At 40.5% G+C, this 27,427-nt stretch overlaps 1 protein-coding gene across 1 annotated transcript; it reads left to right on the forward strand.

Moving 5' to 3' along the window:
* On the forward strand, nt 1-27,278 carry LOC138959794 (cysteine/serine-rich nuclear protein 2-like). Its single transcript, XM_070331407.1, has 4 exons — nt 1-178; nt 14,392-14,648; nt 15,235-15,357; nt 16,604-27,278. The coding sequence occupies exons 2-4, from the start codon at nt 14,525-14,527 to the stop codon at nt 18,649-18,651; spliced, it is 2,295 nt and encodes a 764-aa protein (XP_070187508.1). The 5' UTR covers nt 1-178; nt 14,392-14,524; the 3' UTR covers nt 18,652-27,278.
* Nucleotides 27,279-27,427: the final 149 nt, after the last annotated feature.

A 27,427-nucleotide genomic window follows, 5' to 3' on the forward strand; every position in this document is an offset into this window, starting at 1 on the left:
ATCGTGAACAGGCATGTTCATTGTCGGAAGCAGAGAAAGGTCACGTACGATTATCAAGTTTTAGGCCCATTAATTCATCCGTGAGAAGCCTTCTTGGTCGAAGTAGTTGGTTGGTCACAGCCCTGCCCCGCTATTGTCACCTTCAAAAACCGTTTGACGCCGCAAACGCCGACGTTCGGTGAGTAGTGTGAAGCTTATTGATGTCTTGTGTTGAGAGGGTTGATTTATCTTCCCTTTCACGATGGCGATGCATGTGTTGGTTTTCGTAGTTTTAAGGTGTTGCCTTCAGAGTTACTCTTACAGATCTTCAACCTGTTTTGATTGCACAAAAATGAATAATGCTCTATTGCTTCGAAGGGGGTGTGTCATTAGGAATTGGCATAAAAAGAATGTTTCATTCGCTTCGTTCACGTTTTCTCTCTTCCTCTCCCTCTCTCTCTTGACTCGAGTCTGAGATTTTAACTTGAAGAGTCAGTATCACCCCTTTTTACGTTTGACTGAATATTTCAACATAGTATTGCACTTCTACTGAGATCTTAGATAATCATGACTGGGACTACCAGTGTGATACTATCAGTATTAGTGTGTCACTGTGTGTCACTCCGCCCCCCCCCCCCCCCCCCCTCTCTCCCAAAAGACTTGAAAAGTCAGTATCACTAACATCCCGTTTCTTCCACTCCCTCTGTCTGAATCTGAGAACTATGAATCTATGATCATTATTTCAAAGTCTATTATTAATTATTATCAGAGTGTTTAGGTGTCAGTACTGTCACCATGTGTGTTTTTGGCTCACATAAGTGTAGCCTATGCGATGCTAAACTTTGGTCTGTGCGTGTGTATGTGTGTGTGATAGAAACTTTAACATTTGACTAAACACCGAAATACTAATTTTTGGCTCACGTAAGTGTAGCCTATGCGATGCTAAACTTTGTCTGTATGTGTGTGTGTATGTGTGTGATAGAAACTTTAACATTTGACTAAACACCGAAATACTAATTTTACCTGGTTATTATCCAAGCAACAGCTTCAAAATATTGAAGCGATGATCAACATTTCGTCGGCACGTATGTAGTTAAAGTGTGTATCCAAAGAAAACGGGGGGGGGGGGGGGGGGGGGGGGGGGGGGGGGTAAAAACAGGTGACTGGTTTGTGTCCTGTGTGGTATGTAGACCAGGTCAAGGTTAGGTCAGATCGCGTGAAGGATTGTGGTATAGATACAGTTATCACCGAGCTGCAGTTTGCCGATTCGGAGAAGATGATTTCACATTGTTCGGTTTCGTAGCTCCAGAAAAATAGATATCACGAATTTTTAACGGTGTAAACGGTCCTGCTGACCAAGGGAAACAACCCCTGCAATGAACTTCTATCTGTCTACAGTGGAACCATTCCCTTCAATTGTTGGGATTAATTTGATTTTGTTGACGGTGTGCGATCCACGTGTTTTGACTTTTCCAAGATGGCGGATCGTTCTGCTGACAAGACGTAGTAACTTGAAAAGAGTGCTAGAACTTGTTATTCAGTACGGTTCTGATCTTGACCTAAGTGATGATGATAGTGGAGATGATATTTTAGATATTGGTGACAAGTTTGTGCCAATGGACGATCATTTGGGTGATGATTCGGGCAATGAAAGTGTCGATCATGACATTGTGTATGATGAACCCATGACGTAGAAAGTTGTTTGTCTTTTGCTTCAAAGAGGTAGTTTGACTGGATGTGAAGACAACAAAAGGTATGTTCTTTCAAATGTTTCATATATTTTGTAAAAGAGCAAGTTTCAAACTTTGCAAAAATGTAAGGTAGGTAAGGTTATTTTGTGTTGTTGATTTTTATTATTTTTTTAAAATGGGTCAAAATTGTCCGATTTGAGGGAACACAGGGAAATTTAACAATTTAGACGCGCCTCGATTATGCTTGACACTCACCAGTTCAAGTCTATTTAACAGTAATTTTTGTTTCTGATTCACCAGCAACACTCTGATTCACCAGCAACACTATTGACATTTGAAACAGTGCATATCAGCTTGATTTTGTGAGAAAAAGTACTGCAACAGTGAGTTACTGGTGTTTCATTCAAGAACAATAAAGTTTTTTTTGTGTGCTTCAAATTGGATATTTTGCCTGGATATGAAGACAACAAAAGGTATGTACTTTCAAATGTTTCATATATTTTCTAAAAGAGTAAGTTCCAAACTTTGCAAAAACATAAAGTATGTAAGGTTATCTTGTGTCGTTGATTTTTAATATTTTTTTTCAAAATGGCTCTAAATCGCGCGCTGGCAGGGAACACAAGGGAAATTTAGACGCGCCTTGAATGAGTTAATCTGCACAGCGTGTTTCCAGTGTCTGCGCGAGAAAACGCTGTCGAAAGCGCAGTGTCGATCTGGCCATCTGGCAGTCGTGTCCCCGTAAGTAGGCTACAGACAGATCTAGATCTAGTGTCTCGCACTCTTGCACCGTGTCGCCTATGCTTACTGTGTGTGTGTGACGGAGTGATTGAGTTTGTGTTACTGTTTGTCGATTTCTTACGTGAGCCTTGAAGGCTTCGCCTCTTGTTTCTTTAAAGGTGGTCCATAATTGAGCCAGAAGTCGACTTCGCGAAGTCTTTTTACAGAAAACTCATATCTTTAGCATCATGCAGACAGCTTCGTAAAGTATACTTAGCGTTGTCGACTTTGCCGAGAACTTGTAAGGTAAAAAAGGAGGAAGTGTATGCTGCCGTTGTAGTTGTACTGTATAAAAATTACTAGGCAAAAGCAAATGTTTGTTTCTGTTGAGCAAGCCTAAAAATCGTTTTTCCTTCATTTTTTCTCCTTCAGAGGAAACATTAACAGTATATCTATCAAGAAAAAAAAAGCAATGTTTTCGATTACCCGAACAAGAATTCACGTACAATTGAAAGTATCACTATCAGTATCATACGTGAACAGCTAAGATCATGCGTCCATGAAGTGTTGCACAGATGGTCAAAAATAAAGTACAAGATATTTCACTTCAAGTGGTACTGCACTGTTGCTTTGTGTCTGTTGGAAGCTACAAGGTGAAAATTATGGCATTCCATTTGTCAAATAATTATTTGGATACTTTTTCATGTTTTTTTCACCAGTTTTAGCTAAATAATCATTATTTAGAAGCTCATGTGCTAAATAAGTAATTGTTTATAAACAATGTAAAACCATTCTAAATAATTTTTTTATATATTATTTAGACTTATATTACATTGTTTATAAACAATCAGTAATGTTGCTAAATAAATCATTATTTACGTAAACAATGAATTATTTACGTAAACAATGAATTGTTTAGCCAACACATTTTCCATTATTTAGGGGTTTCTAGGATTCGCCGAAATTGCTGAAACCGAAAATAACTGATCTCAAACACAGTCAAAGGTCAAGGTCAATTAAGGTTTTTCCCTGCCGGGAGTGTTTAGTGTTTGCATTTTCTTGCTTGAAGTTGTTGAAACACAGTTTTTTCCCCATATGTTCTCTGTTCTGTGTATGTCCCAACAACATGCCTGTCTTTCCATTTCTCTTCCTTTAATCGTTTCATTTCAAAGAGAAAAGTAAAAACATTCGAAACTACGGAGAATTTTCGCGTCACGAAGGAATTCAAAATGGCCGAGGGAGCAGGAAGGAACGATAATATTGAAACCAGAGACATTTTGGAAGTTTTTTCACGCGCTGCTGCTGATGCCATATGCGGCATTCTGTCTGGCGGACCTGGTCCTGCTGCGGTTGCTGTAGCAGAAAGTTTTTTGTTGAGACAGAACAGAAAACTTAGGACGGAAAACTTTTTTTCAACAACTTCAAGGGTGAGAATGCAAACACTAAACTAAACACTCCCGGTCATGACCTTGACCTTTTGTTTGTTTTCGCATTCAGTTCTTTTCGTACGGCAATTTCAGCTTGTAAAATAAACAAATTTACGAACATTTTCCGATAAATAATGTTTGGAGATACCTTGTATTGAATTGTAGTATATACACAAAGAAAAAAAATGAAGTTTAGAAGTCAATTCTTGATTCCCCGAAATAATGAAAACTGCTTTCCCTAAACAATGAATTGTTTAGGGAAAGCAGTTTTCATTATTTAGCGAATCTGCTAAATAATGCATTATAATTTATATAGGTAAACAATGATTTATTTAGCAACTGCTGACTTTATCCACCCAAAAAATATTATTTTGTGAAATAAGTGATTATTGGTGTAAACACTACATTATTTACGTAAACAATGAATTATTTACGTAAACAATGAACTGTTTAGGTAAACAATGAATGGTTTACGTAAAACAAAAAATTATTTAGAATTTTTTTACATTGTTTATAAACAATTACTTATTTAGCACATGAGCTTCTAAATAATGATTTTTTAGCTAAAACTGGTGAAAAAACCATGAAAAAGTATCCAAATAATTATTTGACAAACGGAATGCCATAGAAAATAGAGAAAGAACACTTTGATAGGCTTTCTCTGCTCGTAATCACACATTCTTCTTCTCATCACAGCGTGTCCCATTATTGCATTTAAAACACTAGTTAAATTTGTTTTGAAGAAAACCCACAAGTTTACAATAATAATCTAGAGACCTGTATCAATTAGGTATAATTATAATACTTAGTTTGACTTTTGCAAAACTAAGGAATTATACATTTCATTAAAGAAGTCAGACAGACAGAGACATGTATACGAGTAGAGAGACAGACAAGGGCAGAAGTTAATCTGAAAAAGAAACCCCTTTAAACATTTTACCATGGTTGAAATACATGTATAACTAACTATAAGGTCTCAAGGTGAAGCCATAATTTATTACCTTTCAGTATGACGTCATGTGCGTGTTCCACACTCGAAATGGTGTGCTTTTGTCCATTAATCAGCTGCACAGAGCTTGAAAGTACAATTTCCATTCAACGATTCGACTATGTTAAGTTTGAGAATATTTTCAACGTCAAGCACCATATAACTATATTCCCGCAGTGGGGCACTGCGGTTATGAAATTAAAGGCCCCTCCTGTTTTTGGAACCGCAGGAGCTTTCTAGTTTGCTGTTAGGTAGATTTTTGGTTCCTCTTTCCTGTCATGCTCTCTTTTTCTTCATGAATTCTTTTCTTTTTTCTGCCTTCTTGCTCATTCACCTGTATTTTTTCCAAAAATCTCTTCTCTTGCCGCTTGTCTCGCGATTCATGTATAGTTTAATCTGTTAGTGTTCTGATGTAAGTCCAGCAGTAGATAGGTTAAGCCTATTTTAACATACTGGAAACTGGTAATCTTCCAGTAGGTATTAATTTAGTTTTACTAAAGCCTGCTGGGACACAAGTAATGGGTTAGTGCATTTGTAAACAGGAATCGCTTGACAAGTGGCCCCCTTCATCCCCCCCTTCCTCGTCCTGATATGGCTCTGCGTAGTCGGCTGGACGTTAAGCAACAAATAAAGAAAGAAAGAAAGAATATAACTATATATTTTTGGAATCAGAAAATAATAAGGAATTGGCAGAAGTTGATTTTAAGTGTAGTTTTCCATAGATAAAGATAGTGGTTATTTAATGTGTTTTTTTAATTTGTAAGCATCATTTTTAATAAAATACAACAAAACTATATATTTTTAGATACAGGAAACCATAGGGAATACACCAATAACACTTTTCTGTTTCAAATTCCAGTTTTTACGAAATTGAAAAAATGATATATTTTGAAAGAAAATTTCAAACACGAAAATTTAAGGTACCAGGCTGAAATGCAATCCCATAGTCCGGACTAGATCTAAGGTTGTGTGATAAAAATGTCAATCAAATTGATGAAAAACTTTGACTGTGACAGTGCTGCCTCAACTTTTTGGCAAACGGAATATATGACATCATCAACCTGTCCTATCAATAAACAGAGAAAAACTCCATGAAAAAATCCCCTCAAAAATATCCATATCAAATTTCATAAAGATCCACTCGTAGTTTTAGAGATATGATCTCTCGCAAAATCTTCCGTTCATAACAGGTTCAATTAGAGTGTGACACGAACAAAGATCTAACTCTCGGTCACGTAGCCTTTTGACAAAAACCATGCTGCATCAGAGCTCTATGTGTCCTAACGATGACGTAGACTGCATTTTTTTTAAACTGAACGTTCTTCTGCTTCAGTGTTAGAACACATAGTCTAAATAATCTTCCGTTCATAACGCTTGTGACACGAAACTCATCAGAGTCGTGTTCTGCCGATACTATGTTTTTCTGTCTTAAAACACACTATAATACTAATACTAGTAACCCTTCCCAATTTCTTCTATGCCAAAAATGACAGGTCTGTGTTGTCAATGATTTTCTACAAGAATGCGACTTCTCTCTCGTAGTCCAAATTAAAAACTCAAAGATTTTTAATTACTTTGATTTATTGCAGGGAATAAAGGTTTTACTGTAGTGTTTGTACATTTTGTTTGTGTAAAAATGTTTGTCAAGTCTTCAGATACATGTATAAACAGTCTTATTGTTGGTCTGTTTTGTTTTAGATTTTGTTTTAGAATTATCATGGGTGATTTTTCTTCCGTATATTACGGAATTCCGTATTTACTTCTTTTTGTGTGTGTAAAGTTGCATTTAAATCAATTTGTTTGTTAGTCGGGATACAGTAGACCGAGGTTGAGGATAGGTGCTGGCTAGGTTAAACAACAAATGTTCAGTATTGGAAATTTTTTTGAAAATTGCCCCTGAATTATGGTCTTGGTTCCACTAGAGTAATACTAATAGGACACCTGTCTGTTAACTAGGTGAAAAAGTACAGTTTACTATGCGAAAAAATGTCCCACTGTCTATGGAAATATATTGCTTCATTTGTTCATAATTACATGTATTTGTATAGAGATTCAGTCATTTACATTGGTTATTGAAGCTGAAACATTTGTTAGATAAACAGCTATCTAGTACTTTCATTGTTTTGTTGAGAAATTATTCTTTTACTTTTCATTCTACACATTATCTATTTTTGTGGGTTCCCAGCTAAACCATTGAGCAGACTAGTGCCATTCTGTTTGCTGGGCAAGAACCAGTCTGTCTGCTAAAATCAATTCTGCCTGTATGGGGGTGGAAAAGTGTTTGGGATGGAAATGGGAGGTGGGATTGGAGGGAGGACATTGAAAGCCAGAAAGGGTGTGAAGGGGGGTGGATGATTTGGAGGGGGCCAGGAGTGGAAAGATGGAATTGATGAAATTGGGATGTGCTGGATTGCATGGAGACCCCAGGGGGTGTGGAAAGGGTTACTTGGGTCTTGACACACATACTCACGGTCTCACACAGGATACGTTCTCTCTCTCTCTCTCTCTCTCTCTCTCTCTCTCTCTCTCTCTCTCTCTCTCTCTCTCTCTCTCTCTCTCTCTCTCTCTCTCTCTCTCTCTCTCTCTAACTTCCGTATAGTCTATTTGTTCTGTACTTCTAATAACATAAAAAGTGAATGGTCCATTTTTACATTTAGTCAAGTTTTGACTAAATGTTTTAACGTAGAGGGGGGAATCGAGACGAGGGTGTGGTGTATGTGTGTGTGTGTGTGTGTGTGTGTAGAGCGATTCAGACCAAACTACTGGACCGATCTTTATGAAATTTGACATGAGAGTTCCTGGGTATGATATCCCTGAACGTTTTTTTTTCATTTTTTTGATAAATGTCTTTGATGACGTCATATCCGGCTTTTCGTGAAAGTTGAGGCGGCACTGTCACGCTCTCATTTTTCAACCAAATTGGTTGAAATTTTGGTCAAGTAATCTTCGACGAAGCCCGGACTTCGGTATTGCATTTCAGCTTGGTGGCTTAAAAATTAATTAATGACTTTGGTCATTAAAAATCGGAAAATTGTAAAAAAAACAAAAAATGTATAAAACGATTCAAATTTACGTTCATCTTATTCTCCATTATTTTCTGATTCCAAAAACATATAAATATGTTATATTTGGATTAAAAACAAGCTCTGAAAATTAAATATATATATAAAAATTATTATCAAAATTAAATTGTCGAAATCAATTTAAAAACACTTTCATCTTATTCCTTGTCGGTTCCTGATTCCAAAAACATATAGATATGATATGTTTGGATTAAAAACACGCTCAGAAAGTTAAAACGAAGAGAGGTACAGAAAAGCGTGCTATCCTTCTAAGCGCAACTACTACCCCGCTCTTGTCAATTTCACTGCTTTTGCCGTGAGCGGTGGACTGACGATGCTACGAGTATACGGTCTTGCTGCGTTGCATTGCGTTCAGTTTCATTCTGTGAGTTCGACAGCTACTTGACTAAATGTTGTATTTTCGCCTTACGTGACTTGTTATTTTGTTCACTTGAACCCTTCTGAAACTGTGCAACCCAAAAATGTTTTTTTTTATTTATAAAGAAATTAAACTGGCCTAGTTGTGGAACGAACGATGGCATATAGACGGAATAAATCACTAGAATGTGAGTCAAAGAGTATTGCCTCTCAGGTTTTGTTGGAGAAAGACCGACATTGCATTCAAATGACCGGAGATGTTATCCGAGAGTACCGTTTGTGTTTGTAAACTGCACCGTGCTAATGTGTTCTCATATATCCAAGGCGTACAGATTGGTATGACAATGCAGGGGAGTTGAAATTAGTATTAAAAATCGATAAAATAATCCCGTTCCGAGCCCACAGAGCTAGCATTGGACGCAGGCCATCGATCGCTGCTTACCATCCCTTGCCTTTAGTTTGCAGCATGGCCATATTGATTTTTCCCCTCGCCTTTTCTCAATGATCGGCCCTAGTGCTGACTGTCAAATTATGGCTGAGCCAGCGCGGTTTCCTAGGCAACGGTCTCAGCAGCCAGTAACTAGAGGAACTTTTTGTCTCCCTTTCTCGCCCTCTCTGTGTGTCTCTCTCTCCATGGCAGAAGTTGGGGTGGCATTTTTGTTGGTCAGCCGCGTTTTCTTTTTCCAGTTTTGTGGTTCAGTTCTTGTGTTCCTCTTCCAACCCCCCCCCCCCCCCCCCCCCCCCCTTCTGTACCCATTTCCCTTCAGCTGTAATGTGCCGAAGTTTCTTGAATCTCCATAGTCTGAATCCAATCGCCCCAGACAAAATTCATGAATTATGCAAATGTATCTCTGTGTATCTTTCTGTTGTGTAGGGCTTATACGATGAATTGATAGGGTGACAACAGGAAATATGTTCTGGAGAAGCGCAGATGACCAAGAGACTTTTTTTTAATGGGGTTTAATTTTGTTTGTTATTTATCAAAAGCAACTTTGGTTGATGACTATTAGTTGGCAGTATGAAAACAATCTTCTGTTGTTAGCACAGATAATATCCACAGAATTAAAAGGATCATGCAAGCTGCAACATCTTGGTGTAAGGAGACGAAGAACTAAAGAAACAAGGTACACTGGCATAAAGTGGTTCTGGGGAAGCCAGGCCGCGGATAAACAGGTTGGCGCGGCAGTGTGAGAGCACACAAGGACTGGAATCAGAGACGTGTGATCAAGCCTTCAGGGGGTTAGTGGAGCAAAACCACTGCTGTGCCCACAAGTTGACAGATAGTGTTGTCAATCGCTCATCGTCAGATTCCAGGTAAAAGGCAAGTGGCTATTGTCATCTTGTCACCGTCTCCCCTCTGTCTTCAGAGACACCGCGCTTTAATTGATTCCGCTACTTAAATCCGCTGTTGTGGTTCCTGCCGTTGTTTTGGTAAGGCTTCCTCTCCCTTCTTCTGTCAATTGATTCACGGTAGGGTTCCCGAGGCAGCACTGATTGCTGACGGTAGATTAGTGCAACGGCACGGAGAGCTGTTGGGGGTTAATTGTTTTCTGTCAGGTCAAGAAATCGGCTGCTGCTGAGCCTTTGCCTGGTAGGTGTTGACCTGGTAAGAACTGATTTAGCTGAGGCGCTGTTGTGGCTCATAGTCAGCTGATGCAGAAGAGGGGGGGGGGGGGGGACTCAGTTGAACCAAGTATTGTTTGTAAATGTTCTGTGTATTGTTTGAAATTGTTCTGTTTGGTGGGGCGTTGTTTCTGTTTGATATGTGTGTTCACTGTGTGCTTGCAGTTGTGGGATAGGACTGGTATCTCACATTGGTTTTACTTGAATTATTTAGTTTTAGTGCATTTGTTCAGGAATACCATTTTGGCTATGTGAATGCTTTGTCTGAATGTTTGGTTGTTGTTGTTTGTTTTTTGTTTTTACTTTAACTGGTGAAATCATTTTTGTCTGTTTTGTTAAAGACTGCCCTTTGCAAATTGCATCAGATAGCTAAAGGGAAGGCTCAGGAAAAAAGCATGTTTGTTTTCAGAGAGACAACCAAGTTCTATTTGCATTCTATTTCTGAGTCGTGTTGAATACTTGCAGTTGTACTTTGTAATCAAAATGTCATAAAGACCATCCAATTGATTCATCCAAGTGATGGAGAAGGATGAATAGGGGGGAAGAAGGAAAAGCGGAACTAGAGCTGTCAGTCCTCATCATCGGTCAACATGCAGTTACACAGAAGATATATGCTTTGGGTTAACAGTGTCTTCCTAATAAAAGTTTACCTAGAGGTGTGCACGTTACAGACAGGGCATCCAGGAGAGTACAACTGAACCGATGGCTGGCCATGTTAGGCTTCTGCAAAAAAAACCTTGCAGATTACATGTAGCCGGGAATCAGGACACAGTGAGAACTGTGGTGGGGGGGGGGGGGGGGGGTGTGTTTCTCTGTGGGGTTATTGATTTTCCTCTCCTCATCCGCTGCATGCCATTAGGTCTAACCAAGGGAACAAATGTCAGCGGCTAGTATCCCTCCTGCCTCCACCAAGAACTGGGGATTTTTTTGTTAATTCCCCACCCCCCCCCCCCCCAACACTCTTCGATTCGGCCACTAGCACAATGGGAGAGAGAGACAACCCTTTTACCCGATTAAAGTTAATACATAAACCATAATCAGAAATTCTGGTAGAAGAGCTTGAGCTCTGCATGAAAAATGTGTCTGGCTTGGCTGGTTTAGGAAACTGTGTAGAAGTAAAACGGCAAAGTACAACATGAACACACGAAGCAGGCATACCATTCTCTTGCTTATTTGCTGTGGCACAGTGCCAAGCCAGCGCAGGAAGATTTTGAGGAAGGGTGGATGGAGGGGGAGGTAGAAGTCTTGCAGTGGAATTGGATGGAAGGGGAGGTAGAAGAAAGTCTTGCAGTGTAACTGGAAGGGTGGAGGGAGGGGGGGGGGGGGGGGGGAGGCGGGTACAAACAAGGCGTACAGTGGAAGGGGGGGGGGGGGGGGGAGTAGGTAGAAAGAAGTCTTGTGGTGATGTAGATGTTGCTCAGGCCCTCACTCCTCAGATATGAATAAAGTGTGATGGGGAAGAGTATTGATGGGGAAGAGTATTTTTGCAAATTCAAAATAAGAGAAATTCTGAATGGTTGCAGTAAAGGAGAATATAGGATAAGGATAATATTTCATACAGTCCTGTGAGGTTACTCATGGAAATGGCTGCTTTCTCTCTGGGGAAAGCCAGCTGCCAAACAGTATGGTGCTACCCATTTTTACATTCAGTCAAGTATTGACTGAATGTTTTAACAAGGGCAGAGGGTGAGGTTTGTCTCCCATGGGTATATATTATGTGTGTCTGTCTGTCTGTGCAATGCATATCTCAAAAACTACTCAACAGATTTCTGTGAAAATTCGTTACACATTTTTGAACACAGTTGCTTGTGTGATTTATTTCTCCGATTATTTTTGTATACCGCTATTTGCTTGCGTCATATTGGCCTGTTTGCAAAAGTTGAGGCCGCACTGTCGTGGACAGAGTTTTTGATAAATTTTCTTGAATTTTTTTGTCACACACCCTTTGACCAAGTCCCGACTATGTGATTGCATTTGAGCTTGGTACCTTTAAAGTTTTTGAGTCACTTGAGAAAATGTGACTATGTAATCGGTCAGTGTTAGTCTGTCCGGCCGGCCGGCCGGCCGTCCGGCCGGCCGGCCGTAGACACCACCTTAACGTTGGACTTTTCTCGGAAACTATCAAAGCGATCGGGCTCATATTTTGTTTAGTCGTGACCTCCAATGACCTCTACACTTTAACGATGGTTTCGTTGACCTTTGACCTTTTTCAAGGTCACAGGTCAGCGTCAAAGGAAAAATTAGACATTTTATATCTTTGACAAAGTTCATCGGATGTGATTGAAACTTTGTAGGATTATTCTTTACATCAAAGTATTTACATCTGTAGCCTTTTACGAACGTTATCAGAAAAACAAGGGAGATAACTAGCCTTTTCTGTTCGGCAACACACAACTTAACGTTGGGCTTTTCTCGGAAACTATAAAAGTGACCGGGCTCAAATTTTATGTGAACGTGACTCCCAGTGACCTCTACACTTTGACGTCTGCTTTGGTGACCTTTGACCTTTTTCAAGGTCACAGGTATGCTTCAGGTATGCATTGTGTTGTGAATAGCAATTTCTTCCTGTCCATCTGATGCCTCATATAATATTCAGAACTGCGAAAGTGACTCGATTGAGCGTTTGCTCTTCTTGTTCGTTGATGAAATGATAATTCAAAATTTGCTGATGTTTCCACTTTTAAAAAAAATTGGAATTTGAATCACAAAAGTGATATAATTGTATTCCTTATTATCCCTTGTGTTCGAAAATATATATATGTTTTGTATGTGTTTGATTGAAAATCTCCTTAAAATGTAAGAAAACTGTTAAATAGCCACCCACTTTATTGTTTGGAAGTAGACTCATAAAATTTACATTCGTCTATTCCTTTTCATTTCCTGATTAACATTTTTTTTTTAAATGTATGTGTTGATAATGGCAAGAAATTTGATGATTTGAAATTATACTTCAAACCTTTGATTTTAGTGCTTTCTTTGGCCGATTAATGGATAAGAGAATGTCATATCAAGTTTGGTACACTTAAATGGCGTCATATTGAAAGACAAGAGATTATGGGGTCACCTTGCGACGTTCATTTACAAGCATGATGAAACTTCAGCCTCCAAGGTGTTTTTTTCTTCAAATTATCTTAGGTTATCTGTCTGTCTTTTTCTCTATCTGTCTGTCTGTTACTCCCTCTGACTAAGTCTCTCTGTCTAAAATGAATTTTGTCTTGTCTTGTCTTGTCTCTCTCTCTCTTGCTTACGTTTTTAGTTATTCTGTGTATATGACTGTAAGTTAGAAGGACAGGTTGGATAATTATCCTAAAGCCACTATCCTTTCGTAGTAACAAAGTTTTGAGTTGTTTCTTTGAGTCTTTCTCTCTGTGTCTCTCTCTTTCTTTGTTTTATTAAAAAGGTTAGATTGACTGAATGGTTAATCACGCCTCAGCTTTCTTGTTTTCTTTTTCCTACATGCGTGTATTGTCCAAGCCCTGAGATTTTTGCAATGAACTTGGGTTCTTTATCATGCGCATGCATGCCCACGGGGGTGTTCCGACACCTAGGAAGAGTATGTATAAAGTTGACTCTTGGAAATAAATCCCAGAAATGGGGATCGAACCCATACCGATAGCGACAACAGGTTTTGAAGTCAGCGCCACTACCGACTGAGCTATTTCCCTATTTTTACATATAATACTCAACTGTATATATATGTATGAAATAAACTTCAAGAAAGCTCACAGTGTGGCTTCTCTCCAAACAGTAGAAATGAAAGTCCTGAAGTACGCAAATGAATCTGAAAGACCACAATTGATTGCAGAGAAGTTTGCAGAAATGCATGGATAAATATGCCAACAGGCTTTCTGTAATAGAAAGAACAAAGAAAACCGCAGCTGATTTAACTGCTTGCTTAGGGCGGAGGTGCAAAGGCTGCCAGTCTATACTGGTTCATGATCAGCCTTTGTTTCACGTGCACTGGCTGATAATTTCCAAGTGTGTGAATGCAGTTGTCTGGGTACAGTGTAACGCTAACTTTCTAATGAGCGTACTGTTCACTTGCTGATCATTCGAACACCTTTGCTGATGTACGTCGGAGGAAAATCATTGTAAATGATTCAGGCAGGACTTCATTACTTCTACATGTACCACAGTTACTATTGCAATGAATTCTAATAAGAGAGGTACTTTCATCAGGCAAAGGAGCATTTACAGTGAAACTTACAGCAATAAGCCAATATATTTCTGCAGCAGATTCATAGATCTATATTACTCACACATCAGATAACTCTCTGGAGAGGTTGCATTCTCTCCTGTGACTTCAAATTTGATTGGTATAAACTATTATCTGAATTGTATTTTTGAATTTTGAATGATAAATCGTGAAAACTACACTACAGTTGTCTGAGTGTATGTCACTTTGACCCACCTGCAGGTCAAAATCTCTTGGAGCAAGGATGGAGTCCCAGGGTGGGGAGAGAGAGATTTTCACTTTGCTTCAACAAAGAACTTTCATTGATCTGTACGTGTGTTTGCTGTTGCAGGCGCATCACAAAGCGCTGAGGGATGATGTGCCACAGAAGCCATTAGGTGACCAGCCTGCCTGCCACACTGATGTTGCTGCACCACATCCAATGCTAGCAGATAACACCTTGCCCACACACCTAAAGCACCAAGATGCCTAAGAGAAAGCTTGAAGAGGTGGACAGTGGGGAGGACTTGAACTCAGCCCGTTCTGAGAGCGATGACAGCAACTGTAGCAATGCCACCAACGGCAGTGCTGATGTGCCATCTTCCACCGGTAATTATTTTTTGACAGTTGTTAATTTACTGGTTAAACTCAATGTTCACCTATGTTGTAAATTGGACCAGAAATGATCACTTTGTAGGCAAGACAGAGGACGGTTATAGTTGGAGTTGCATGTAAGTTATTGTAACTATGTCTGGAGCTGAAATCCCAGCAGCTTTTCGCTTTATCACATAGTTCCAGCATGTCCTGCACTTTGCGAGTGAGATAGCTTATGATGCTTTACCAATTATGTGAATTATGAAGTGTTCGCGATTGCTTCACTTTTAGGCTAGAGTTAGTGATTTTTCTTTCATAGTACTAGTAGTTCTGGTGATACCAATAGAGTATCTTCACTTCAGCGGGTTTGGGGCAGTCTTGGAGGAATGGTTGTAACATAAGCAACGAACCAAAAAGACGTTATTTGGCAAGAAACACAAGCATATTTACTGAAACAAGATTGAATATGCTATGTGTCTGTGCTAGTCAGTCCCTTTGAATTTTCAGATTTGTGTGTGTGTGTGTTGCCTGTGCTATTGATGATTTATCCCAGCACTTAACAAGCTAATAAGCTATGTGTCTTTTTTTTGTTTTTGTACAGTAGGCCAACCGCCACCAGGCAAGCGATCAAAAAGGAATGTGAAGTTTACAGATGTGACGGTGTACTACTTCAGCCGGAAACAAGGCTTCACCTGTGTTCCAAGCGAAGGAGGATCAACCCTCGGTAAGCTAATGTTCTTAATACAGTTCTTATCATCCATCTTAAGACATATTATACCTTGTATTCACTATTAAACAATGGCGACTGCACGTGAGAGGGAACAATAAAGAGACCAAAAAGCAATGTACTCACGTTAAAATGACGAACACGGAACGAATACACTGTTTGTGATTTTGAATTCCAGTCCAAGAAAGAGCTATGGTTAGATATATTGTTTGTATATATATATTTCTAAGGCTCTGGAGGCAAAACCTTGTGAACACCCTCTAGCCATATTGATTTAAATGAATGTTCGATTTTGTACTCACGTGAGTTAGTTGGTGAGTCATAATATAGGGTAGAGCTTGGATGTGGATATTTGCAGATTTGTAACAAACAGCAGATACTTTATGCCTGTTTCATTTTATGTATGACAAAGGTAAGTCGTATGGGCATTTGCAGGGATCGCGTTTACGCACGATTTTTGCGTATTTGACGCATTTTAAAAGTCGCTGACGCGGTTTTTTTGCCGCGCCGCGTAAGCCATACGCAAAAATATTGTAACTTTTTCTTGTCTTCACGCAGCGCTTTTGCTCTGACTTAATAATCACCCGATCCTGAAACTGACTATAGGGCTCGAGAAGTGACGACACACATGAAATCTGCGCGTCAAAACTAAAGTCCGTTTCTTTTTGCATCGAAGTATCGCAAACGAACGTAACGAGGGTATTACCAGATAATGTCTTGTCGGATAATGAAACAGACATTAGCTGCTCTCCCATCTCGCGCTTCCAAAAGGCGGAAAGTGTGTCTAGTCGTATTAGAGCGGGAAACAAACTCGCAAGGTCCGAAGGTTGGAGACAGCAGGGGTGTTATTCGACAGGCGTGCGCGGAGTTCGACAGGAAAACTCGCCGTATTTAGGTAAGGAGTGTCTTTAAGTCTTTCGTGCGTGTTTTGTTTGTGTCTGTACGTGTTTTCATAGTACGCAAAAATATTGGTCCGTGACGCGTTTTTTTCGTTTCGTTGCGTATGACTTACGCGTTTTTTAAAAAGCTAGCGCGATCCCTGCATTTGCTCTGTGCTTCCTTTGCTGTGGGTCTCTTGGTCTGGGTTTCGTGATAGGCTTTCTATCAAAACAACGCAAGAAACAAGGAAAGGAAAAACAGCTTAGAACGAATGACACAGTTTACTTTTTAGTTTGAGTATTTTTTGCCACTGGTTGTAACAAGCTATTGAGTTAATGTTGTTGTGAATGTCTTCTGTGCGCAGGTATGTCTGGACAGCATGTCTTTGAACGTACATTCAGCCTGAAGGACCATGCCAAGGAGAAGAAGCGTGTTCATCGGCAGATATTGATGGAGCAGCGCCGTCAAGGGAAGCTCTTCCCTTCCCCTCTACTTGCCATTGGAGCTGAGGACTTGCCTGAGGTGTCTTCTGGCTCTGACTCTGAGAGTGACTATGATGACTGTTATTTCCTGCAACCCTTGCCTATTCGGCAGCGTCGCATGTTGCTGCGCAGTGCTGGGGTGAAGAAGATTGAAGGGGAGGAGAAGGACGATTGCAGAGACATTCGCATCTCTCGCAATATGTGTGGGTGTGATTGCAAGGTGTATTGTGACCCAGAGACATGTGCGTGCAGTCAGGCAGGCATCAAATGCCAGGTTGACAGACTCTCTTTCCCTTGTGGCTGCACCAAGGATGGCTGTGGAAATGCTGCTGGGCGCATCGAGTTCAACCCCATCCGAGTTCGCACTCATTTCATTCACACACTCATGCGTCTGGAGTTGGAACGCAAAGACAATGAGTGCAAGAGAGTGTCATCGACACGCAGTGAAACTAGCGGTGTTGGTGGTGGGGGGAGAGTGGAGGAGGGAAGGGGAGGGAAAGAGGAGGAGGCAGAGGACTGGACCCAGTTTAACAGCAATGAGCGGGGAAGTTGCAGGGACTGTCAAAACACAGAGGTGTGCAACGTCATGATGCAGGATGTACAGCACGCTCACCTGGCTGCTGCCGAACACAATCAGCGCTACCTGGGCTCCCACATCCCCCCTCAGCACCACCACCAGCACCTTCACCCTCACCCACACCCTCCCCACATGCCCCGCGTTCTGCTTTTCAACGACTCTGAGGAGGAGGTGTACAACACTGACAACACATCCACTCTGTACCACTTTGAAGGCGAAGAGAATGCTTACCCTGACATGGGGGACAGGTCTCGTGAAAACGCGGCCCAGGGAGGCTACAGTCGGACCACCGGCTACCAGAAATCATACCAGAGTTTGGTCACCTACCCCTCCCCCTCTCTCATCCCCAACAGCTGTGGAGGGATGAGCTCTGCTCAGCATCCCTTGCCCTCAGTGGTCAGCGTGCATCATCCTCCCAACAATGCTGACAAGAGTAAATACCTGACCCTGTCAGCATCTGGCCCCCAATCCTTCAAGCTGGAGCCCATTTCAGAGATGTTGAGCCCCATCCAGTCCCTGTCATCCTATGTTGGCAGCCAGCAGGTTCAGGGTCACTCACACCCGCAGAGCCTCCTACCTCAGCGTCCCCAGGCTTGGACCTCTGCTCTACCTAACCGTGGCGTTGCCACTACCACATCTGTTTCTGCCCCTGACTTGAGGAAGGGCTTTCCTGGGAAGTCCGGCACTGCTACCAGCCTGCTAGCCTCCTCTTCCACCTACGCTGTTATGACCAACACTACACAAGACCAGCTTAAAGAAAAATGCCCGGCCATTTCTTCCCACATGCAGAATCGCAATGATGAGGCAGCCCCACCCTATGCCAAGCCTCACCCCAAGCCTGACTTGATCTTTGGCTGTGAGAACCCTGCAGACCCTGCTGCAGACTTGGACAGCGACAAGAAGAACTTTGTCATCAACTCTTTCTCAAAGTTTCCGCCTTGCAGCGGCAGTTTGGAACCGCTAGAAGTGCCCAAGAGCTGCACTCCGCTGGATGTCCCACCTGGGTCCACCAGCCCTCAGAGCTCCCAAGACAGTTTCCACTCACAGGAGCTCTGCCCTCTTCAACCTGCCGCCACCATTTCTGGACCTCTGGAGCCTCTGATCAGCACTTCCTCTGAAAGTACCTGCCGCTCTCCAGCTCCCATCAGTGCTTGCAGTCAGCCGGAAGAAGGTGCTGGCATTGCCAGGCAGGATGGTGGTCTGTCTGCGTCATCCTCACCCACATCATCATCGCCATCATCATCATCATCCACTGACAGCTTCAGAACACAGCAGCAGTCAGGTGAGGAGACTGTGTCTCCAAATTTTGGTGAAATTATCAAGACCTCCATTGTAGAGACAGTGTCGGCTTGAAATTGTAAACTTGTATTTTTACTGTACACAACTTCTACACAATTTTTAGAGTTGTTACTGTGGTTACGCTGTGACTAGTTTGTACGCAATCAAACCAGTTTTGATCTGTTATTGATCACGTGGATTGTTATGGTTCTTTCACATCCACAACTGCCAGCATCCCTATTGTGTCATATGTTTTAGGGTTTGCTTGCTAAAGAGTTGAGCTGCCCTCCTTTCCCCTCCCAAGCACAACCACAATTTTTGTAATTGCTGAGCCACTGTACAAAGGTTTTGTGTGTGTTGGTGTATGTTCTTGGTCCATCTATCTGGTCTGCCCAATCCGTTTTTGTTTTTTTCCAGTAGCATCCAAACTGAGGTGGATTTTATGATCAGATGTGTTACCTTGATGCCTCATCATACAAGGAAGACTCTTTCAAGAATTTGAATGTTGGCAGGGTTCCACATCACGTAGAATTAAGGGTATAATACCCTTTGACCCTCCAAATCACGTACGAGATGCTCTCTGAAGAGGTATAAATACGTAACTCTTTTCTTCCAAAGAGGTAAAAAAAACGTACGAGTCAAACGCTGATAGGGTATAGCCTTTGCTAGTTTACAAGCAACAGCACGCAGGCCGCCTGCTCTACTGATCATCTCGATGGCACTGTTCGCTTTAGCCTATCCGGTGCTATCGCCTGCTCAAAAAATGCCTCGCAAAACGAAAGAACAAAAACCCGACCCCAAACAGACAAAATTGTCGTTTGGCGGTTGCAGCCAGAGCAGCAGTGAGTCAGTATCAGTCAGTATCATTATGGGTTGCAGCAAGAGCAGCAGACTTGAATGCATTGATACACTATGATATATATACATGTATTGTCACAACGTCAAAATGGCAAAGGTGATCACTACCAGACAGGCAATCATATGGGGGAAAAAATGACATTTCATGGATACACCGCTTGTCATTCATACCCTGTGAAAAATCTGGAAGGGGTATAAAAACCCTTTACTTTTTGCCTGAAAGGGTATGAATACCCTTGACTTTTGGGGTTGTGTGGAACCCTGGTTGGTTTTTGCAACATTATGGTCACTAAAGCAACTTGACTGTCTCTTGGTACCTTATGTTATGATCAAGAAAGAAGGTTGAAGACTTCCTATGGTGTAAAGGTCACTGAAACTAGTGAAAGGGTTTAAGCATTCTGATGGCTTTGAGTGTCAAGATGTAAAACTGAATGACTGGCTGATTTTGTTGTCAGATACAGTTTGTTGATAAATTATCAGTGGAACTAAGCCTCTGGGAAAAGAGTAGGGGATGCATTGTACTGCGTTGATTGTCACCTGCCGTCTCTCTCTTCAGCTGTTTTTGCCATCATATTCACTTATTTGGGACACAATTAAAATCACTTTTACAAGTTATGTCCCTGTTGTCACGGCCAGTAGTCAGAAAAAGGAAGGATGAGCAAATGCTCATGTTCTCAAACGCCTCATGTAAGTTTTGTTTCTTGTAATTTTAATTCAAAGGGGAAAAAAATTGTTTTTGAGATGATGGCTCTGAATTTTATATAATGGATGTATTTTTCTGACGTTTTAACTAAATGAAAATACTGTGAATTTTTATTCTCAAAGAATTGAACAAAGTGTTGGCGTATCATATGAATTGTATGTGAATGATGACATGCTTTTACAATATTTGATAGTGATGTAGAAGAATCTCCTGATCTCTTGGCAAAGCCTAGCAGCTCAAGGGAAACAAGAGTAACTTGAACTGTCTTCTTCTTGGTTGATATGTTCTTTGTCCTGTGCTGTACCTGTTTGTTTACATGTCCAGATCATTTCAGAACCAGTGCTTTGTTGTCTGTGACTGTGAATTGGCTTACGCAGATTTTTTAGGTTCTCAGCCTTTGGGTTGAATGATTGGTCATAACTTTTCCCCTGACTCGATTCATTGATGTTTGTTTCCTCAATTCCTGTAATGTGTTTGTTGTGGTGCCATTTTCATGGGTGCAACTCTGCCGGCTACATGCCGGCAGCCGGTTTTTGGTTTCATCGGCTGCCGATGTTTTTGTTCCAGGAGAGGTTTTTTTTGGCATTTTAAATACTAAAAAAGCTGGACCCCAACTTTTGCCGGTTTTTGGAATTTTCCAGGTTGCACCCATGCATTTTCATGCAGAAGTACTGACATTAGATTTTTAATGTATTGAAACAGAAGCGTGGCCTGAGGTGAAGATCTCCAGGTTTTGTCATCATTACATTGGTAATGGTATGATTTGGCAGTGTATGGAGGCACAGGCGCTTTCACTGTAAATTTGGGCAATGAATTTGAGCTAAAAACTGTTGCAGTGAAGCTGACTACCAAGTGAGATTTGTACAACATGTCGAGTAGACATGAGTTAAGGTGGTTGTGACATGCATTTGGACAGAATTTGGCTGAAAGGAACAGATCATTATTTCTTTGTACTAACTCGGCCATGACAAAGATTGAAAGAAGGCTAAAATCAACACAGAAGCAAATGATAGAAACTGAATTGAGTTTTCTGTCTCAAGTGTTGTCCCTTGTATTGAAAAGAACGTAGTCTGCAGGTGATAACGTGGTAAGGCTTGCTGTTTTGCTGAGACCTAAGTCTGTGGACCCAGTCCATTGCATGTTGTGTTGAAAGTCCCTCACTTCCAGATCCCTCCAGGTCCCCTCTCAAGCTCCCATCCTATATTTTGTTCATTGTTTAAAGTTACATTTTGATTGGTAATGGTCAGTTGGTACCAAGACATATCAAAACCATGACATTTTGCAGATATTTATGCATGTATACATCAAGGGCTAAATACGCTGCGGCAAACTTAATGATTGAAACACGTTTTGTGTCCGGGGTTGTCAGCAGTTATCATGTGAGTTTTCTTCTTGTTTTGATAGTGGATGTGATGGACAATCAGGATTATGCTGGGTGGGTTATCCCAATTTATTTTATTTTATTTATGATCAGATACCATGGGTTATGAAAGAAGTCAGCATTTCTTTGTGAAAGAAAGAAGTTATTGTTGAGAAGACTTGTCAGGTTTATATCAGTCAAGTCCATCAGATTCTTTGGAAGCTGTTAACCTGGATTGATTTTTGTATGAGAGAGGTCTGGTTGGGATATCTTCAGTTGCCCCATTGACCAGAAAACAAGGACATGTGGATTTGTGTTCCTTTGTTCTGACCACAGTGAAAGTTGGCCAAACAAAATTATGTTCATGCCTTTCGTAGAAGTAGTTTCTGAAAGTTGTGGTGGAAGCACATCGCAGCTGAATTTTCTGAGAGAAGAGTACCAATGGATGTTAAAATGTCTTGCTTTGCAAACAACTCGATATGTGTAGGCTTGTGATTGTTTAGTTTCTGAACAATGCAGCTGGCTGTAGTAAGGTTGCTATACAGCATTTGCTAAGTACTGGCTTGTTTGAACCGATTTTACAAGCACATTGTTCACTTTTATGCAGTCATATGTGTTTTTGTGCATGTGTACATTTAGTGCTTAGTTGAACTTGTACCAGCACAAACAGCGTTACTGTTACACACCGCTGCCATGTGCGCACACAGCTAATACGCACCGCTGTTCTGTCAATATGTATATTTTGTGAATGGCTTCTTTGTTGTTCTGGGCTGTGCATTTCTTCAGGACTTAATTGTTTTCTGAATGTGAACCCTAATGACCAATATGTTTTTCTTTTTCTGGTTGAGTGTTTTTGCACTGTGGCTACAAAACAGCTGAACAAAGGCTAAGAATTCTTGAGCTGCAATGCTGTCTTAGAGCTTGAACTGTACAATTGGCATAGTTTATTACCAAATTTCAAGAAAATACTGCATGTATGCTACAAAAAAAGGTTTTGATGGTGTTACAAAAGGCATTATGTGTACTAAATGTATATGGTATAACACTGATATGTTTTCAATGTCATCAGAAAAAAAGAAATTCTTTCATATTTTAACTCTTGTCCTTAGTTTTTGAACATAGCAAAAGAACAAGGACATCTATAGACTGTGATACATTTCCTAGTCACATACACTTATAACAACAAACAAAGAATCGTTATTTGTGATAGTTGTGAGGTACTCACACTGTGGTGGTGTATTTTTTATGTTACTGCATTTATTAAACTCATGTCTTGGAGTTGGATCTGAGGTGCTTGCTATGATTAGCCAAACAATATGAAATCTCACATGAAAATGTTCTCACATTCTGTCTTTTCTGTTCTACACACAAGTACAACGCTGTGCCTGAGAAGAATTTTCAGCTCAATTTACACGGACAGCTTTCTCCAACCACCCTTTCTTGGTCTGTGTGTGTTCGTCCGTCGATTCGACAAGGACCACTCTAGTCATCCGGGGGTTGCTGGGGCTGGCTATTTCTGTGTGTGCGTAGATGGCTGACAAGGCCGATCCTGGCACGGAAGGTTCGGACACAAAAGGGACAAGGGACGAGTGGGACGTCTCCAGGAGGGTTGATGGCACGGACTTTTCGGGTCTGTCTCATCAATTCAGCGGCGGTGGTTCTGCTGGCCTCGCACATCTTGGCGCCTTTGTGGATGGAGGAGCGCCAGGTGGCACGATCCAGTGCAGATTTCTCCCACGTGTCAGGGTTGATGGAAAACGCTTTCAGTGAGGCTTTGAGAGTGTCTTTGAAGCGTTTCTTCTGTCCTCCGTGGGACCGCTGGCCCTGTTGCAGCTCACCATAGAACAGTCTTTTGGGCAGTCTTTCGTCTGGCATACGGGCTACGTGCCCAGCCCAGCGAAGCTGGGACTGCATCAGGATGGTAGTGATGCTGGGGAGATCTGCTCTGGCTAGCACTTCTGTATCTGGGACTTTGTCCTGCCACTTTATTCTTGGTCTATGACTTACTTGAACATTCAGCTTTTTGATTGACAATACATGTAACATTGCAGACTTGGTGAGGCAGGGATAGTCTTTCGATATCAAGAGACACGGCGGGTTGACTGTCAAAATGTATTCTGAAGATTGTGAATGTGACACTTCCAGTTGCAACGATAGCCTTTATCAAGTAAAAGATATAATTTGAGTACTTCAGCGTTTGACTCGTTGAGACATGGACATTTTTAGTTATTGGTAATATTCAGTGGGAAGAAAAGAATGTCTCAAATGAATTTAAAAATTGTACTTGTAGAAAAAGGCTTGTTAATTTTTCATCCAGCGTCTTAGTACATTTAAAAAAAACAAAAAACTTCTGTAACAAGTGTAAGACTCACTTGACACGTCACAGTGGAGATTAGAGCTGTTTGTAGTCTTCGTTACAACACTTGAGGTTATACATCAGTTACTCATGTTAAGTTATTGCTGTCAACTCATTTTATTGTTAACTTTTTTATGTATGTATTTTTTTTAAATCTCTTTTGGCTCCTATATGCTAAGGGAACAAGCTTGCCCCAGTTGCTTTTACTCAGCATTTTCACTGGAAGCATTTCCATCAGAACCCCCCGCGGGTTAGGGGGAAGAATTTACCCGATGCTCCCCAGCATGTCGTAAGAGGCGACTAACGGATTCTGTTTCTCCTTTTACCCTTGTTAAGTGTTTCTTGTATAGAATATAGTCAATGTTTGTAAAGATTTTAGTCAAGCAGTATGTAAGAAATGTTAAGTCCTTTGTACTGGAAACTTGCATTCTCCCAGTAAGGTCATATATTGTACTATGTTGCAAGCCCCTGGAGCAATTTTTTGATTAGTGCTTTTGTGAACAAGAAACAATTGACAAGTGGCTCTATCCCCCCCCCCCCCCCCCCCTTTTCCCGTCGCGATATAACCTTGAACGGTTGAAAACGACGTTAAACACCAAATAAAGAAATAAAGAAAGATTTCCATTAGAGAATATATACGCAAGAATGACTGCTGCAGATCAGCAAATATTACTACTGGGGGCACTTCTTGAAGAAACTAAAGAAAATGCCTACATCCTGTTAAGTTGTTATACAACCCACTGCCATTTACGCATGGTGCATTGGATCTGAATACCCCCCGCGGGTTAGGGGGAGTCCCATATTGGTTGGGACGAGAAAGAATTTGCCCGATGCTCCCCAGCATGTCGTAAGAGGCGACTAACGGATTCTGTTTCTCCTTTTACCCTTGTTAAGTGTTTCTTGTATAGAATATAGTCAATTTTTGTAAAGATTTTAGTCAAGCAGTATGTAAGAAATGTTAAGTCCTTTGTACTGGAAACTTGCATTCTCCCAGTAAGGTAATATATTGTACTATGTTGCAAGCCCCTGGAGCAAATTTTTGATTAGTGCTTTTGTGAACAAGAAACAATTGACAAGTGGCTCTATCCCATCTCCCCCCTTTCCCCTGTCGCGATATAACCTTCGTGGTTGAAAACTACGTTAAACACCAAATAAAGAAAGAATTGGATCTGAATATCATTTTGGAAAGAAACCCAAGCAGTGAATGTGAACGTGCTTCTTGTGAAGGGAAGAACTATTTTGATTTCCTTACCTGTGGTCTTTGCAGCAGCTAGGAAGGTTCGCTTTGGGCTTCAAAGATATTTATGACAGTTGGCTGGTAAGCGGGGGTGTATTCTTATGAAGGATCAGTGGAGCATTTATGGGTTTTTGTTGTTGGTTTTTTTTTTTTTGGGGGGGGGGGGGGTGTCACTTGCTGTATATGTACAGTGTTTTACACTGTTTGCTTTTGTCTCACAGACATTTGACTGATGCATGTCGATTTAGCCGTTATGCACTGTTTGTCTTTACACTCATGTGTACAGGATTGATTTATGCTGTGTGCTTTACAGTGAAGTGGTAATACATTTTGGTGTACCAGCTGTACTGTGTACATTTTTTCAGTAGTTGTAGGTATTTTTGGTGATTGTTGTTTTGTCGGTTTACAATATATCAATATGAATATAAAATATACATGTATCTATCGCTAGGCTAGACTAAGTGTTGCATGTATGTTTTTAATGTTTTGTGATAACTACAGTAAAACTCTTAACTGGTGTGTTGAATGTTACTTGTACCGTTTGCTTTTGCTGTAGGATGATGTAAGTTTATTTAACTGTCTGTACAAAAGCTGTAACGCATGACATAGATAGTACGTACATGCAGGTCACTCCGAACAAATGTCTATATTTTCTTTTTTCTTTTTTACTGACCCAATCTTTCTTTCCCAGCCCTCTCTCTAACCCTGGCTGTCTCATGTAACTACGTTTGCTGTTTTTGCAGCATGACTACCCTGAATTTTGCATTTTTGTTGGGAACATGTTAAATCAAACCGACTTGATGAATCAAATTACTTTGTAACATTTTTTGCAAAGCTGGAAAGAAAAAGTGTGCAAATATCAAGAATAAAGCATGTTTGTTTATTTTTGCGTCAGTTTTGCAATACTACAGAGCATTTGCTTGTTCAGATTCGTTTACCCCCAACTCATCATTTTAAAATACAAAGGATTAAGCCTCTTTTGTTTGACCCTGTTCCCATCCTCGCTCAGTAGGACTTTTTTTTAAATTATGACCAAAACAACTTAACTAATGAATAAATGGCAAATGGATTTTACATGTCTTGGTACGCATGCAATACATGTGGTGATACTGACAGTTGTGAATTTTTTTCTGCATTACAAGCACACCACTGATTTGTTTCTCATGCTCGTCTCCCTATTGTACATTTTTTTTTAACCTGTTTTAAAAGTGTTGCGCCTGGTTTGGAAGCTGCAGATCTGATACTTGCATTTTCTTTTTTGTGCTTGAGACGGAAATGCACATGCATTGTGTCCAGAACTCTGTTTTGTTTATGAACATAAGTGTCAAAAGGAGTGGATAAATTAACCTTTAAAGTTTTCCCCCTGAAGTCAGGTTACTCATTAGTCATGTTGGTCCCACAACATGTACCAACATTTAATTTATGACTGACACACTTCATCCTTTGAATCAGAAAGGGCAATTTTTGAAGCTCACTTCAGTTGGACTTTTAAGTTAACTGAAGAGAAATATTCTCAATTGTAATTACAGAGTAGTCTAATTCAGAAAAGATAACATTTTATCAATGAAAATACTTAGTTTTAAGGAATTGGTACACAAAGATTGTGTTCTTTTATATATTGTAGGTGTTGCTAATGTGCATGTCATGCAACTTAACAGGTGTTAGCATGAAAGAACTTCAACTCTGGCTTTTTATATGTTGGCAACAGTTTTCATGCATTCAGTAAATTTTATTACCATATTAGTAACAGACAAGTAACATAATATCCTTATGTAACACAGAACAACGTGAAAGTGATATTCTATCAATCTAGTCACTGCCACTGATTATGACTTAATTTATATGCTGAGCAATTGCTGAGGATTTGTAAAGAGTTGGTGTCATTGAAACTCCAAAATGACTGTTTTGTGTATGTCTCACTGTTCAGAGGGGGGGCTGGCTGGGGAATGTTTAAGGCAGAGGGAACATTGCCAATGATAGTTTTATTCTAGCTTGAAGTGTTCTATCATTTTAAGCCTGGTGGGGGTGGCAGATTTTATGTAAAGAAGAGAGCAAAGACTTTATTTGTCGCTAGCATGGCCATATGAACACACCTCTGAGTTTACTTTATTAGGCGTCTCTTTACTGTTAAATATGAAAATTTTGCCCATGTACATGATGTTGTGCAATAAATCAGAACGTGAGTCTATTGAGCATGTCTCTGTCTGTGTGTGTGCATGTATGTGAGTGTGTGCAGGCTTAGAATGCATTTGCTGTTGTAAGAAATACAGGACACAGTATGAATTTCAACTTTTGACTGCAAAAACATCCACTCGTTCTGGTACATGTACTTAAGAA

This window comes from Littorina saxatilis, linkage group LG2 (genome assembly GCF_037325665.1).
Source record: "Littorina saxatilis isolate snail1 linkage group LG2, US_GU_Lsax_2.0, whole genome shotgun sequence".
Classification (NCBI taxonomy): Eukaryota; Metazoa; Mollusca; class Gastropoda; order Littorinimorpha; family Littorinidae; genus Littorina; species Littorina saxatilis.

Bases quoted from the DNA above. Each gene is read 5' to 3' on its own strand.
- LOC138959794 (XM_070331407.1), top strand. From the start codon at position 14,525: ATGCCTAAGAGAAAGCTTGAAGAGGTGGACAGTGGGGAGGACTTGAAC. The intron at 14,649-15,234 runs GTAATTATTTTT...GTTTTTGTACAG, and splicing joins TGATGTGCCATCTTCCACCG to TAGGCCAACCGCCACCAGGC. The intron at 15,358-16,603 runs GTAAGCTAATGT...TTCTGTGCGCAG, and splicing joins CGAAGGAGGATCAACCCTCG to GTATGTCTGGACAGCATGTC.